The sequence below is a fragment of the Megalops cyprinoides genome, chromosome 1 (genome assembly GCF_013368585.1).
Source record: "Megalops cyprinoides isolate fMegCyp1 chromosome 1, fMegCyp1.pri, whole genome shotgun sequence".
In the NCBI taxonomy this organism is placed as follows: domain Eukaryota; kingdom Metazoa; phylum Chordata; class Actinopteri; order Elopiformes; family Megalopidae; genus Megalops; species Megalops cyprinoides.
Window position 1 is genome coordinate 52,472,457 of NC_050583.1, and position 14,723 is coordinate 52,487,179.

General features: G+C 39.2%; 1 protein-coding gene across 1 annotated transcript; it reads right to left on the reverse strand.

The window, feature by feature from the left end:
• Positions 1-5,124: 5,124 nt before the first annotated feature.
• On the reverse strand, positions 5,125-14,331 carry foxi1 (forkhead box i1). Its single transcript, XM_036551613.1, has 3 exons — positions 14,316-14,331; positions 5,950-6,555; positions 5,125-5,684 (listed from the first exon to the last, which is right to left on the reverse strand). Exons 1-3 carry the CDS (start codon positions 14,329-14,331, stop codon positions 5,125-5,127), a joined length of 1,182 nt encoding a protein of 393 aa, XP_036407506.1.
• Between the last annotated feature and the right edge of the window lie 392 nt (positions 14,332-14,723).

Consider the following 14,723-nt stretch of genomic DNA (forward strand, 5'->3'; position numbering starts at 1 on the left):
CGTAATATTGTGATTATGTGTGCTTGTGTAATGTAGCTATGGTAATGTAGCTATGTATCTACATCACTATAGAAATATATGGAAATATATTTCTACAAAACACATATCATCTAATAACATATATTTATATATTTATATTAATACATATATACATATATTTTGTTGTTTTTTTTTCAAGATATTTGTGATTATCATAATGCATATTATGTATCTGAATATTTCTCTTATTGCCAGTTTATGTGGGGATGTTCAACTGGCTTTTTAAATTGTAACCAAACTGGAGGAACTCACACTCCCACCCCTTTTCTTTAGCAGAAGGTAACAATATTTCCTGTTCTTACCATGAGAAACGGGATTAAATTAATCCGGTACTAAACTCTGTGGAACTGGGTCTTCTAATTATGCCCCCCCACCCCCCCCAAACATCATACACCTTTTTGAGAGTGACCCCCGAGCCAGAAACCCCTCATTATGCTCTTAGCGCATCGGGGCAGCCACTGGGGCGGCCCCCTCATCACAGGCGATTCAGCCAATCCCTGCCCCCGGGGCCCGTTCCCATCAGCCACCATTCAGACAGGAGGGGAGCCTGGGCGAAATCAGCCCGGGCCGCGCTGACATTTCATGCCGCTAAGGTGAATCTGCGCCTGGGGCTGGATAGGGGCACTGGTGCATCTCACAACTGAAAACTTTAAGCAGGTCCTGATGAATTGCGACACGGAAACCGGGCCCTTCTCTAATGGATATCTGAGAACACGGGGAAAAAACCCCCCACCCACCCCACACCAGCCCCCCATGATAAAGTAACGTGTGCTCACAGTGTTTCAGCACATTGATAAGCATTGGATGTGACGATGCCCTCCAACATGATGTGAGTGGGCTAGCTCATGGGAGACCCTCTGTGGATGGAAGATTTTTTTTCCAAATAAATCACACTTAAAGCCCACATTCAAAACAACCACAATCTGCTTTCATTGTGACTTTGAATAATAAACTCAGGCTCAGTTCTGAGTCTTTTTGTTGTCATTGTTGTTCAGTTTTGTTACACTCAGACAAGATCATGAGTTACCTGTTGACACTGCCATTGACACTACTACATGTAAAAATAAATAAAATTGTCACCCCAAGTTAAGGGCAAGACGCATTGCTGTATAGATTGAACATGAACTAAAACCTAGCTTCTGTTTAAATTCTGAATATAGTATCTGGCTTACTTTTCTACCTAAAATTGCAATGATGTCTTTTTACTTACACATTCAAATATTATTCATAATCCCTACAGTGTGCTTCCTGTCAGTGGCATTGCCAGTGAACTGTATTGGTGAACCAGTTTCCAAATCCACTTTATCTGAAAGGGTACTTTTGAGAGAATTTCTCAGAAGAGCCTGTTCCACCTGTAAGTTTATATGTGACACAAGTGTCTCAGTCATCTTCAATTCTCAGTCATCAAATTCAGTTAAGGGTTTTAAGATGGTTCTGCAAGGGACAGTTTTGTGTCTGTGAAAGCATGTGGAATAGTTGTCTGTAGAACTGTTGAGTCTGTTATGACCTTGTCCTGGGTTTTCTCAATCTGGTGACATATGTGCAATGAAGAAAAATGACCATTAAACTAATATAATTATTTGACATTGTTATATAATAAACACTTTTTATTTTTATTTGGTAAAGGAGTAATCCTGTTAACACTTTTCAATGTGTTCTAAATCAGTTTAACAGTATTAACACAATGTATTTGTCACAATCACCCATTGAAAAAAATAAAATTCAGGTCAGATTAGATTGTATAATGTATCTAGCATAACTGGTGAAATATAAGAAACAAATTGATCACATTTCTGTTATAAGGTTGTTCAACTGAAGTGTGGTAAAGTATATTCACCTTGTAAAATTGTATTTAAATATAATGACGATCGCACGGGTAAACATGTTTTCTTCTGCTTATGTGTAATAAAACAGATCACTTTATGTTTGCGTTGCTACACACAGTGATTATTAATTCAGGTAGCCGCTGAGATTACACAACACACCGTAACCAAACTGGATTTTCTTTGTTCATATTTGGAAAATATTTGCATGTTTCCTGCTTGTTGTATTCAGTGCTTGATTGATATTTCAGCGCATAGAAAAACAGACTGATTCTAGCTTTAAATTTGCAGTAATCTTCATCGCATGTTTCAGTGTAATAAAGGAATTTAGACTTGAAGTTAACCTGCCAAAAAGATGTGGGCATGTCTCGGCAAGTGCCACTCTGTGTGACGTCTCTTTATGGTCTGAATATGCATGTGGCATAGTTAATTACACAAAACCATTGTCTGAATTTCCATGGGCAGGTGTGCCCAAAGAATGATAGGGCGTTTACTTCTCACTGATCTTCCGTTAAAAACGTAACAATGCAAATCCTCAATTATACTCAATTAGACTTTAAATGGAAGCCTTTTGCACGTTTACCGATGGACAAAGCCTTGCACAGTACACCTCTCTGAGGTGTAAGCTTATTTTTGGTACTGAAATAACTTTTGTTGGAGAGAAACTTTCGAATTGTGTACGAGGGCTTTTTAGTAATGCCAGTTGGAGAATTGTTCCTGTGTGAACGTGCTTCTGTTTCAAAAAAAATACTCTCTTTGTTAGATTACGGGCTCTGCTTCACAGATAATAAGAAGAAAATGTGGTCTGAGTGATATAATTTGTTCCCAGATCTGAGGTCACAATGTTTTCATTCGAGCTCAGGAGGGGTCCCTCTCGTGCTGCCAGCGCCTATTGTGTCGCGTCCACGGGCACGAAAGTCTTGTCATTTTTGCTTTGCTCCGGACAACAGAACGCCAGAGTGCATTCAATTATAAACCAATTATGAGGTGTTTCTTTTTATTTACTTGCTTTGATTTCATGCGTCCGGCATATTGTTTCCAAATACTACACGAGTAGGCTGCTGAATCGCTCACCCATTTCCATGGAACAGCTCTTATTAATATTTTTTTTCATATCAGAGCTGGAACAACATTTCACTTGTTTTGTCCCTCAACGGTGGGGAAGCCACACATTCACAACAATGAACGTTGCATGCTACTTTGCACTCTGATGAATTGCTCAGTGGACGCTTGCATGTGTTCCAGAGAGTTTCACAGTTAATAGGTAAAATTGAAATGTAATTATCAAACATTCTCACACTATGCTGGAAAAAAAGGAAGAAAAAAAGTTTTCCCAGCTTCAATATGTTATGATATTTTTGAAACGCTTGGGAAACGAACGCACACAGCTGCGGAATATTCAGGAGCTCAGACGGTTTGAACCGTTTGAACGGACAAATTTTCATATACCGTAAAATAAGCAGAGTATAAATAAAGCGGTCCAGACGAAAAGCTGAACTCTTGAACTTGGTGGAAATAAAGCTGTGATGACTTGTTGAAATCGGGTTTATTCAAAGTGACAAGCGGAAAATGCTTCGGTCTCACCTAGTGTTTTCCTGCAGTTGAGAAGAGACACTTGAGTTAATAGACACAGAAAACTAGATCGGCACTGTAATGAAACGCGAAAAGATGGTCAAATAATTATAGCTGTCTTTGCATTTTTGGAATGTGGCCGCATTTTGTGTTCGTTCGCCCACATGCATGAATTTCAATCACTGGTGTAGCGGTGAATTAAGACATACACGGAGCCCATACTCATCGAAGAAGAGGTCTGCGCAATCTGTTAAAACCGAAGAGTTAAATATCTCTGCCTGACTGTTTGAAAAGTGCAATTAAAAGGGTGCTCAGCGGGGATGTGGATTAATTCAAACGCTCGATTAAACATGAAATTCTTCATATAAATAATTGTTAGCCCCATACACTTGTAATAGAGTATATTTGGTTTACAAAGAAAGGAAGATAGTCTTTCGCACACGTGTTTGATTTCCAATTAATTTGTATGTTTATTTATTTATTTTTGTAAATCACTCTCTATTCGCTCATAGCCTAAACGTTATCTTAGATTTAGAGGAATTCGCTGATGCTTATGCACTGATGAATCGGTCTCTTATGAATGAAACGCATTCTCAGTGTACAAATTTCAGTCGTTTAAACAAAACTAAATAATAATAATAATAATAATAATAATAATAGTGTGCCTGTTGAAAAGCCAGCTAGTCAGCATTGTCAACAGGTAGACTATGTTATGAAATTATATCTCATGAAAATAATGTTCATTGTGATTGTACTTAGTTATTGCAGATTAATGGTCACCAATCCAAACCAAAGAAGCGTCTGTGTTCTTATGTACAGCACGTGCAGGTGTCCAGTTCGCAGCCTCAGCCAGAAAGAGTTTATAAAAGCATGCAGGCCTGACGTCTTGAGTTTCGCTCTGTTGACAGTTGTTGTTTGACATTGTTTTGTAGTCATGGTTCTTCAGATCGACAATTTAGTAGGCCAGAATCTATCATGGGGACCTTATACATGTATTATAATACATCTACTGTATTGCCCACCTGATCCGCTCCTGCGCGTTTGTTTGTGTGAGACATACAAACAGGGGAAAAAACAGTCATTTGCCATTTTTTTTTTATTTCAAATATGAATGCCATTTATTAAAGCATTTTAAAGTTCAGTGGATTTAAATAAAATCATCAATGCACATTTACATAGCCCTCTACAAATTAAGGCACTGTTTAAACAAAGTAACATCTTTGCATAAATATGAACATCACTATTGTACAGGTGTTGAACAGGCCACCCTACCACTGACAAAGTCTCTTCCACAGAAAATTCATTTCTCTATATCTACATCGAAAAAAATAGACCTAATAGACCAAATAGCAACAGCACCATTTTTTGAACGGAACAAGTAAACATGGATACTGTTGTGTTGTTTCAACAAATATAAATGTACAAATACACGTTTGAATAAAATATATTCAGCTTGTAATGATTTGTATTGTGTAATTAGGTCTAAGGAAAGACGTTTTATTTTACGTTTACACCAATTCAATCACCAGAAGGGAAGACCAGTCGTGTATCTGTTAAACAGATGGTGATATACAGTGACCTCATGATGTTGCTCGAAACTTAGAGCAATCTAAAACAACTGTTAATTTGCATAGTGTGAAGTTACAGTATACATAATCGTGGTCGTTGTCATCCTTAGTAGGCCTAGCATCTAAACCTCAGTCCCTTCACGATTATATATTAAATTGTTAACACTGAAATGATTTATCAGAGGGCTACTCAAATGGCTGCCGCTTTGACTTGCGGGATAGTAGCTCTGTCGAGGAGTGGGGTGGCCGACGTCAGAGGTCAGCAGTGTGCCTTGCGTTGGCGAATATGAGCCAAGGATGGGCAAGTTCTCTCTGTTTTGCGTCAAATCGTCCAGAAGTCCAGTGCCGAACTGCCTGCCGCTGATGCCGTTGCTGTTTCCCGTGAGCATAGAGTTCATGTTGGAGACGAAGTTGTTGAAACACGGACTGTGTTCAATGGAAGGTGACGGCGAGGGCTTGGAATCAGTGGAGCCCGGGGAATTCTGCAGACTCTGGGGCGGGGTGCTCAGAATGCTGGCGGTGTCTGAGAGTTTCAGTGCGGCGGTGTCCTCTTCGGACTTCACCGGCACTGTGTTCGAGCTGCCCAGATTGGCATCCCCTCTCCTTTTCCTCTTTCGCCTGAAATTTCCGTTGTCGAACATCTTTTCGCAGTTTGGGTCCAGAGTCCAGTAGTTACCTTTACCTGTTGTACAAAGCAATACCAAACACATTAAAAAATGACCAGTGTTGACATTAAGTCTCATCAGTAAATAGTTCACATGCGTAACTAACTGTACTCAGTTAAAATGGAAATGTAACTATATTTAACTACAGTAAATAGCGAGTAGTCATATACATCACTGTACCGTCATTTTCAACTTTAAACATGTTCAGAACCTATAAGGCATTATTGTATATAATATATTTTAGATTAAACTGTTTAAATACATGAAAACTGTATAACTTACCGGGATCATCTTCATCTCGCGCAACTTTCTTGAAGCAGTCGTTCAAAGACAGATTATGACGAATCGAGTTCTGCCAACCCGCTTTGCTCTTTTTGTAGAAGGGAAAGTTGTCAGCCACATACTGGTAAATCTGACTTAGGGTCAGTTTTTTATCTTGTGCGTTTTGGATCGCCATAGCGATCAGGGCTGAATACGAATACGGAGGTCTGACCATCTTGAAAAGTTCTTGCTGGCTTGACAGAGAGAGCCAGCCGAGGTCGGCGCCTCCAAAGCCAGTGGGCGGCGGTAAAAACTGCCTTTGATTCGCCCCGTATCCCGACGGTATATACGAAGCCCCATTCGTTCCAGGGAGATAAGGAGACGAGTTAATACCAGAGCTGTTCAGCCACAGGTACGGGTTGGATGTCGGCGAGGTGTATTCTCCGAGCCCGTACGTGGGAGGATGCGTGGAAGGCCTCTGAGGATGGTGGTGATGGAGGTTCTGCTGGTACATGCTGAAGTTATCACAGTAGACGGCCATGTCCAGGAGCTCCTGCGCACTGTGGTGCTGAATGGGACTAGACTGAGAGTTGGGTGGCTGCTGTCCAAAAGCGTTCATAATCCGCTCTAATCAGTGCGAATAAACAGGGGTGCAGTCTCTATCTACATCAGGCGGTGGGTTTCCAGTGGCAGACTTGTTTCCGTCTTCGCTTTTCCCTGAAGACAAAGCACTGACGCTTTTGGAGAGGAGTATTTAACTAATGGCTCCACGCGCTGACAGTGAGCTTGGAGCCAAAGAACAGGTATTTGAATGGATTGTTGGGTAACACCCCTTTTGCTATTGTGATGCTCCACCCGTGAAGTTTTAGCTGAGGCCCAGAACCCGCGGAGATATAGACTGTCCCAACTTTTTTAACTGAAAAAAGTTTCTCTTTCAGGTTTTGTTGTAGACTGATGATAGTAATCATCACATTTTTGATTCACATCGTTGTATATTATTTAGAAAGCCATAGTTTTTTTTACTGTGCGTAAATGCGCATAGTAATAGATTCCCATTGAAATTCCCTAAGACATGGATATCCACGTACCACACATTGAGTGTCATGGATATGGAGTTATACTTGACCGAGTTCGCTGTTGGCGTTATCTGAATAAGTTTGTTTTTCTACACCAGCAAAAATGTGCATTTGTACGTTTTCAACAGAGAGAGCTTGACAACGCTTGTCAGCTTTTTTTCTTTTTACTTTGAGAGTTACGTTAACACACTTAACGTTTTTAGACTAGAAATGTTTATACATGACAGCTGGACTACAGTTTAAAATGAAATCCCTTTTAGTTTTAAAACGTTATGGTTCAATATAGCTTTAAAAGCTGAATATTCTATGTAGCCTACCGCTGAAGCGAAATCGCCAAGCAGTTTGTCGCTCCAATGCATGGCTTAAAACAAAACAAACAAGGTGTGTGTACTGTATATAGAACCTTAGATTCCCTTGAGCGAATCTGTTGGCAATAAACACTTCCTAACAGATACGAGCAAGATAAATACAAGTGGATACCAATGCCATATTGAACTTTACGCACTTTCCCCATTTAAGCAGACTTTTTTTAACCGCGCTAGAAGTTTAACAACCATTGTACTGACATGGGATACAGAGCACGGACAATTTCAGACATGATTTGACGGTGGTTTGTAAATAACTCACGTTCAAGCGTGGCATGAATGTTTTCGCGCCACTGAAGAAAAACATGGATTAGTCTGGTGAAAAGATGAAATTTACAAATTAGGACTGTATAGGCCTAATATCAAACTATTAAAATACTTTAATACTTTTAATACTATTTAATACTATTAAGATACTTTGCTAAATTACCTATAGGCAGTGGAAAAATGAATGTATGTGTTGGAAAGTTGTTGAGGGCTGCAATATATCCATAATATTTTGAATGTAAAATGTTACCTGAATTTTAAACACTGAGAATTTCATGGTACGTAGGCTAATTGATATTGTCAGTTGTGTATTTGTGACATATCAGACTACAGTGTTGAAATGAGATCACATAACACCCTTCAAATGGTAAACATTAAACTAAGGCATGTTCATGTAATAAATCATGCACCAACAATATCGATTGATACATAAAATGTCAAAATTCCAATGCCCAAGGGGAATTTGGCACTTTTCCGCTGTATACTGTAGGCTACTGCATAGCATCATCATTCCAACGTATGTGATACCATCCATTCCTCCCTAAAAGCGTATTAATAAATGTTCATCTATATTTCAGAAGGAAATCTGTCTTTCAGCACCACTTAGCTGACCATAGTCTTCTTCGTCTATTTGTTCTCCTTGTTTTTCTTCAAAGCAAGCCCGAGTATTAGGTTTTCCCGTATTTTTTTCCAGTAGAAAGATATTCAAAATAATGAACACCAGCAGCGAACGAAAAAAAAAATTAACTTAGGTGTCAATCACATTAATGATGAAAGATGAATATCATACCTGTATGTTAAAATAAATGGCACATTTAAGACAATGTCTTTCCTTGTCTAAACTTTTTTTTCATTTATGTTTTAACCATAAACTAATTTGGCTGAGTTGCTGAATTAATTATGTCGGTGTAACTGAACGTTTTACAGTTTAAAAAATGTACTTAAGAGATTGTTGACTTTGTATAGTTTTTAATTAAGAAAAAATATATATTGCCTGTAGTAACTGATTTTTCATAAATTAATGTCTGCTCTCAAAACAACACCAATTCAGAAGACTTTCAGCCAATGAAAAAAAAAAATTAGTAAATGTTTTTGCTGTTGACGTTATTTGTTCATTCAGAAGTGTATTGCCTATTGTTTAAATAAAGTCCTCAACCTCGTACTTTCTTAGAGGCCTTAAGTAGTCTCATATACTGCCACCGTGTGGAGGATCATATGTTTCAACGTCAGGACGCCGATGACAATTTATTTGACTGGGTCAATTGATTATTATGAACACAAGCTGAGGAGAAGGGTGTCTTGTTCACATTATCCACTAAGTGAAACAAGTTGTTATTAAACACACCAAAGCAGCTTATTATTTGCTGTACAGTAAAAGAGCAAAAACATCATGTTAAATTACCCCACCATGACTCTGTTTTCCCTTACGAACAGTTTTGTGAGATGTTGAGGTAAACCGCCAGAAAAAAGCTCATCATTCCTAACATGTTAAACTCAAAAGGTTTTAATGTGTAAACAAGAGGCTGTCGTCTTCATGCGAAAAAAACACTATACTGTACATATTCTGCATCTCTACCACAAAATAATGGGTACGCATCAGTAGGCCTAAATTTGTGCACTCAGAAGTTCATTCCAGCACTTATAACTTTCTTTGCTATCTTTGTTCTTGTTGCTGTTACTTGCTTGCTGTGGATGTAATTGTACGGTTTCAGCTGTATGTAAAGCGTATCAAGTTTTTTTTTTCCTTATTCTGTGAATTTGCCCACCGTAAAACGCATTTGAGAGAGGACGTCATGGTTTTCGACAGTTCTTAGAATATACTGACCTCTGGTGGTATCCTCTTGTAGATTCTTTTTTTGTGATCTACAGTACAATTTCTCAGCTGCAGATCAGCAGTTCAACCTCCTCAGCTGTGGCATTGACCTTAGAACACCGTGTAGAATAATGTGACTAGTTGCCATTGAAATAATTATCATTTAAATCGATTATTTACTTTGCAAAGTCCCTCATGCCACGGAGTTATTACACAATATCGGTTCATTCTTTTTTTTTTTTTTTTGCGAACCTTAGTGTACTTTTCTCCAGCGTACATTAGAAGTGCCCCTGCTTGGAGTTTGAACCGTCATATTACACGTACATATTACGTTCCGACCTCTAGCACCGCGTCGTCGCAAGTATTTGAAAACACTGGACAAGTTAACTGTTCAATCAATCTTCCCATCTATCTGAATAATACGTAGTCGATGCGATCGTCCGATAAGGCTTGTAGTTGTTTACACTCCGAAATTAGTTTCATGCGCATAAACTGTAACGTGCATCCTATGAATATTTAAAAGGCATAATATATCTGTTACAATATGTGTTGCTTTAGTTACTAAGCTACGTGATACAGTGAAGCATGAAATGACTCGTCCAACTCCAAATCAGATCACACGGCTCGATTTCTTCCGCCCGACTGAATCTTTCATTCAACTTGCAAAACCTGTGTAATTTACTACTGGCGGATATCGTAACAGCGATATGGTAACTAGTCTTCTGCATGGGTGAATCGAACGAGCTGATCAGAGAGGAAGTCTGCATTAATGGAGTCTCCTGCTAAGGAGACAGGTGGAAACTGCGTGTTTAATTTATGCAGTGCCATGATGACAAGTGAAAAATCTATAGGTTAAACTGAGTAATCAAATGAGGGGGTGTGTCGCTAAATTTCAATCACATTATATATTTGAAAACGTGTTATTTTTAAAATGTGGCAGGTCTTCTTTAAGTGACACTCTTGACGACAATTTTTAGTGTGTTGGTGAGGAAAATGAGCTCTAATTTTGCGACAGTCAGTTGAAAAAATAATGCATAAACATGTAGAGAAAATAACAATGAAAATGAAAAATATGACCGTCAACAGAAGAGCAAGAAATATAGACCCTTTCTTTAAAGTTAGTGTTCGTTCTTAGTTTGTCGTGTCTTTTTAATATTGTGTGTGTGCAGGCATGTTATAAAGTGTATCAATTTTAGAGGGAGTGTCGATACATACAGAACCTTAAGAACCGTGTCAGTGTTTAATTCCACATCTGGTAACAACTGAAATAAAGAAAATGAACAAACATTTGGAGAATATTTTGAAACATCCTGTGAAACTGAAGAGCTGCCTCATAAATATGTGAAACCCCAGCACTGCTGGGGAGATGTGATGTACAGCAGCTGAGCCTGAAATATGCTCGAACTGTATTGAATTGTAATTACATTACATTGTTATTATTATTATTTAGCAGGCGCTCTTATCCAGAGAGACTTACATAGGTTACAGTTTTGCATGTTATCCATTTATACAGCTGACTTGATGTTGCCACTACCTTTGCCATTTCACTCTTGCTCACTAATTAAGTCACTTGGCAGGCATTATCTACCAGACAGCTTACTTGGTTTATAGTTAACATTATTGTCAGTTAGCAGATGCTCTTATCCAGAATGACTTACAGTTTTATCCATTTATATAACTGGAAATTTACTGAGGCAATTTTGGGTTAGGTACCTTGCTGAAGGGTACAACGCCAGTGGACCAGCAGAGAATCGAACCAGCAACCTTTCTGTCCCTTACCAGTATGCCACACTGTTGCCTACAGTGCTTGCGGTGCCATTTTAATTACCCTAAACTCAGATAGCTCTAATTCTTATCATTTCCCAGACAGTCAGACAAACCAACACACACCTGTGTATTGTAGGGTCACAACCCAAATCATTATGTAATGCTTTGTGGCATTCAGGTAAGTGATGGATCCCTGATCACCACTAACTTTGTTTGGGGTTGTGATCTGACAACTTCCCAGGCAGTGTACTGGTTCCAGAACAGTGGGGGGCACATGTCAGTGCCTTACAGGACCATGACAATGAGAGTCCAGTGAAGGCCGTGGTGATCCTGCATCAGTCTTATGAGCAGCAGTGTAGCATAGTGGTAAGGAGCAGGGCTCGTAACCAAAAGGTTGCTGGTTCAATTCTCTGCTGGGACACTGCTGCTGCACCTTTGGGAAAATTCAGTCTGGATAAGAGTGTCTGCTAAATGCCTATAATGTTATGTGATGTAATGTACTAATGTTGAGGTTGTATGGAAACCCCATGCTCCATGCTTATGCACCCAGCCTGTGGTGGAGCAAGCTCATGGTTGTCGCTGCGGTTGCCTGCAGCGGGCAAATCGGGTAGTAATCTGAGCGATACCCTGTACATGTTTCCACCAAATTAATCAGCAGAAAATTCCTGCTCTCCATGACCTTGGTGTAATTGGTTGGCTTTAAGGTGTTGTTGGGGCCACAGTCTGAACCACCAGAAACAAGCAGCAGAGCTTGCAGATGAGAAAAGAACTTTTTTTTTTTTCCTTCCACCGCACGGACAAAATCCTATTGACTGTTTGACACAGAAAAGCTAATTACCAATGACTCTTCAAGTGCACAATACAAATGACTGTCTGGAAACCTCAGGCTCACACAATCAAAGATGTAATTGGGTTTTTGAGGACAGAGACATACAAGATACCATACTTCAACCGTAATAATAAACTTGTATTACTCTGCCTTTCAAGCACATTGCAGCTACAATTGTTGCATCTAAACAGGAATATAATAAGCATCATATGGTGTGACTCTATTTTAGGGAGGCAGATATGGAAAAGAGTATATTCATACAAAGTAATTATTGTGAGCCTAGCAGTTACAAAGTGTTTCTTTTATTCATGGTGTAGGTAAATTTAAGCCATGACGTTAAGCCTGGATTTATGGTACTCTGATACTCTTTTCAACTGAACATTTCATTGCAATAGAAAATCAACAGCACAGCATGCAGGGTGTCTGTCTTCTCCATCATCATACTTGTAGTCTGTCTAGAGAACACCCGCTGTATGTAAATTGTGAACTAAGCATGGCTGATAGAGTGTACTATGAATCCCAAGAAATTCTGGTCCACATGTTGTGGCAAGTGGACTAAGCTGAAATAAGCAAATGTGAATTTGCTTGCAGATTAATTTCAGTTGGAATTTTACTGGTCTGAAATGAAGAAAGCTTTCTTCTTTACATTACATCACATTACATTATTGTCATTTAGCAAACACTTTTATCAGAGCAACACACATAGGTTACAATTTTTACATGCTATCCATTTAAACAGCTGAATTTACAACCAGCCATACAAGGATACAGTTATGGATTGGTAACTTGTTCTGTAATAAGTAGGAAATCAATGCTTTGTGAAATATTAGCGTTTCTCACTGTGTGAGTTGTGCACTGTAAGACAGCACCACATCAAGTGGTGCTCTACGCAGCGTCCCTGGGACTGGAGGGTATCTGAGTCAGAGTGGTAAGAGACGAGCAGTTGACAAAATGAATGACCTGAGCTTAATGGGGGGGGGGGGGGGGGGGTTACGTGTAGTTGAAAATGTCAGACCTCACTCTTCACATAATGGATTTGCAATTATTCAAACATGTGTGCAGGGCCCGAAGATATGCTGACTGTAATAAGATATGCTGTCTGTGCTCCCCCACCCCTCACACACACACACACCATGCAGGTTTTGTGTATCACTTTTGTTTTCCGACACCAACATTTTAGGTCAGGAGCCTGGAGATGTGTTGCTATGCGTTTTGAAGCAGGGAGCTCTGCAATGGCCTGCACTGCTGCCATTCAAACATGTAAAACTGTAGGAGGATGGATTCCCCTCCCCCCCAACACAAACGAGCCCTGTGTGGGAGGCTGATGCTGGAGGGAATCAATGCATGAAGGCTAGAAAGTGAGCTAAAGGGACAATTTTACATGTGTAATGGGGCAATGTACAAAAAGCCCCAAACATTTCCATAAAAAGAGTATTTTCAATTAAAGGTCATTTTACAAACAGCAGCACTTATAGCATATTGCCCCATTGCTAGCAGACAGATTAATGATGATAGGACGATTATTAAAAGCCTTTGCTCACAGTTAAGTAAATGTGATTTATTGATTGCTCGATTGAATGATCATTAGGTTTGACTGACGCAAGGTTTGTGCTGGTTTATAAGAATTCAGTGTAGACAGGGAATACATTATGTAAATGCTATCTCCCCTGAATGTCCTTGCTACACAATATGTCCCCCATTCCCCTTCCTCACACAAACACACACACACACAAACACACACACACACATACACACACACAGTGCTGTGGCAGCAGTACTTTTCCATCTTTTCTCCATGCTCCCCCTCATTTTATTTCCCATGTGATGATAATATTTTAACTTTCCCAGCCCTCTAAATGCAATATGTGTTTTTTTTTTTTCCCCACCAGGTTCCTCTCCTTTCCTTTCCAATCTGAAACATGTAGAATGAAGGGAAATGGACTTGGCAGGTAATGTGAAAAACTCTGCATCAAAAATTAATTGGATTCTCCTCAGTGAGTCCACCAGCTGCTAAAAATGGAATTACAAAAATGATTACTTAATCACTTGCTTAATTAATAAATGTGAAATGATTTGTTCTCATGTTATGCTTTTAACCCCTGCAATCTTGCCTCCAGGTGAAAATAAATTAAAGCCCTTAAATTGTTTTATGATTATGTAGGAACTTTATTTTAAAGAAATGTCTTATTACTTTTGATATCTGTGTGCCAACAGGACTGTAAGATTAGATTCCAAAACAAAATAACTGAAGCAGGCGCACAGCATGTAACTGCCAGTTATAAACATTTTCTAATACAGAACACCGCAACACTTATATAAGGGTTGTATTTTTTAATATATCATGAACAGAATGAGCTTTTATTTCAGTTAGAGGCCTGTACATTATCAGGTTGCCAGCTGCATACAATAAGAAATTTCACCTTTATGATACTAAAGTAGAAAAAACAAGCAGCAGTCATTTGAATGACTGGGTGGTGACTAGACAATCAGAGAACATTAAATATGAATGCCCCATATAAGGCATTCAGACCCACTCAGAATCAATGGGTGTTGTGAGTGTGGCCAAGGTGGTTATCAGTGAGTGCTTGTGCAACAGTGGGCATCTGTACAGGATAGCATACTGTGTGTCCTCTCAAGGTAACCTCTCATATCTCCTCTTTAAACCCAACCTTTCCCAA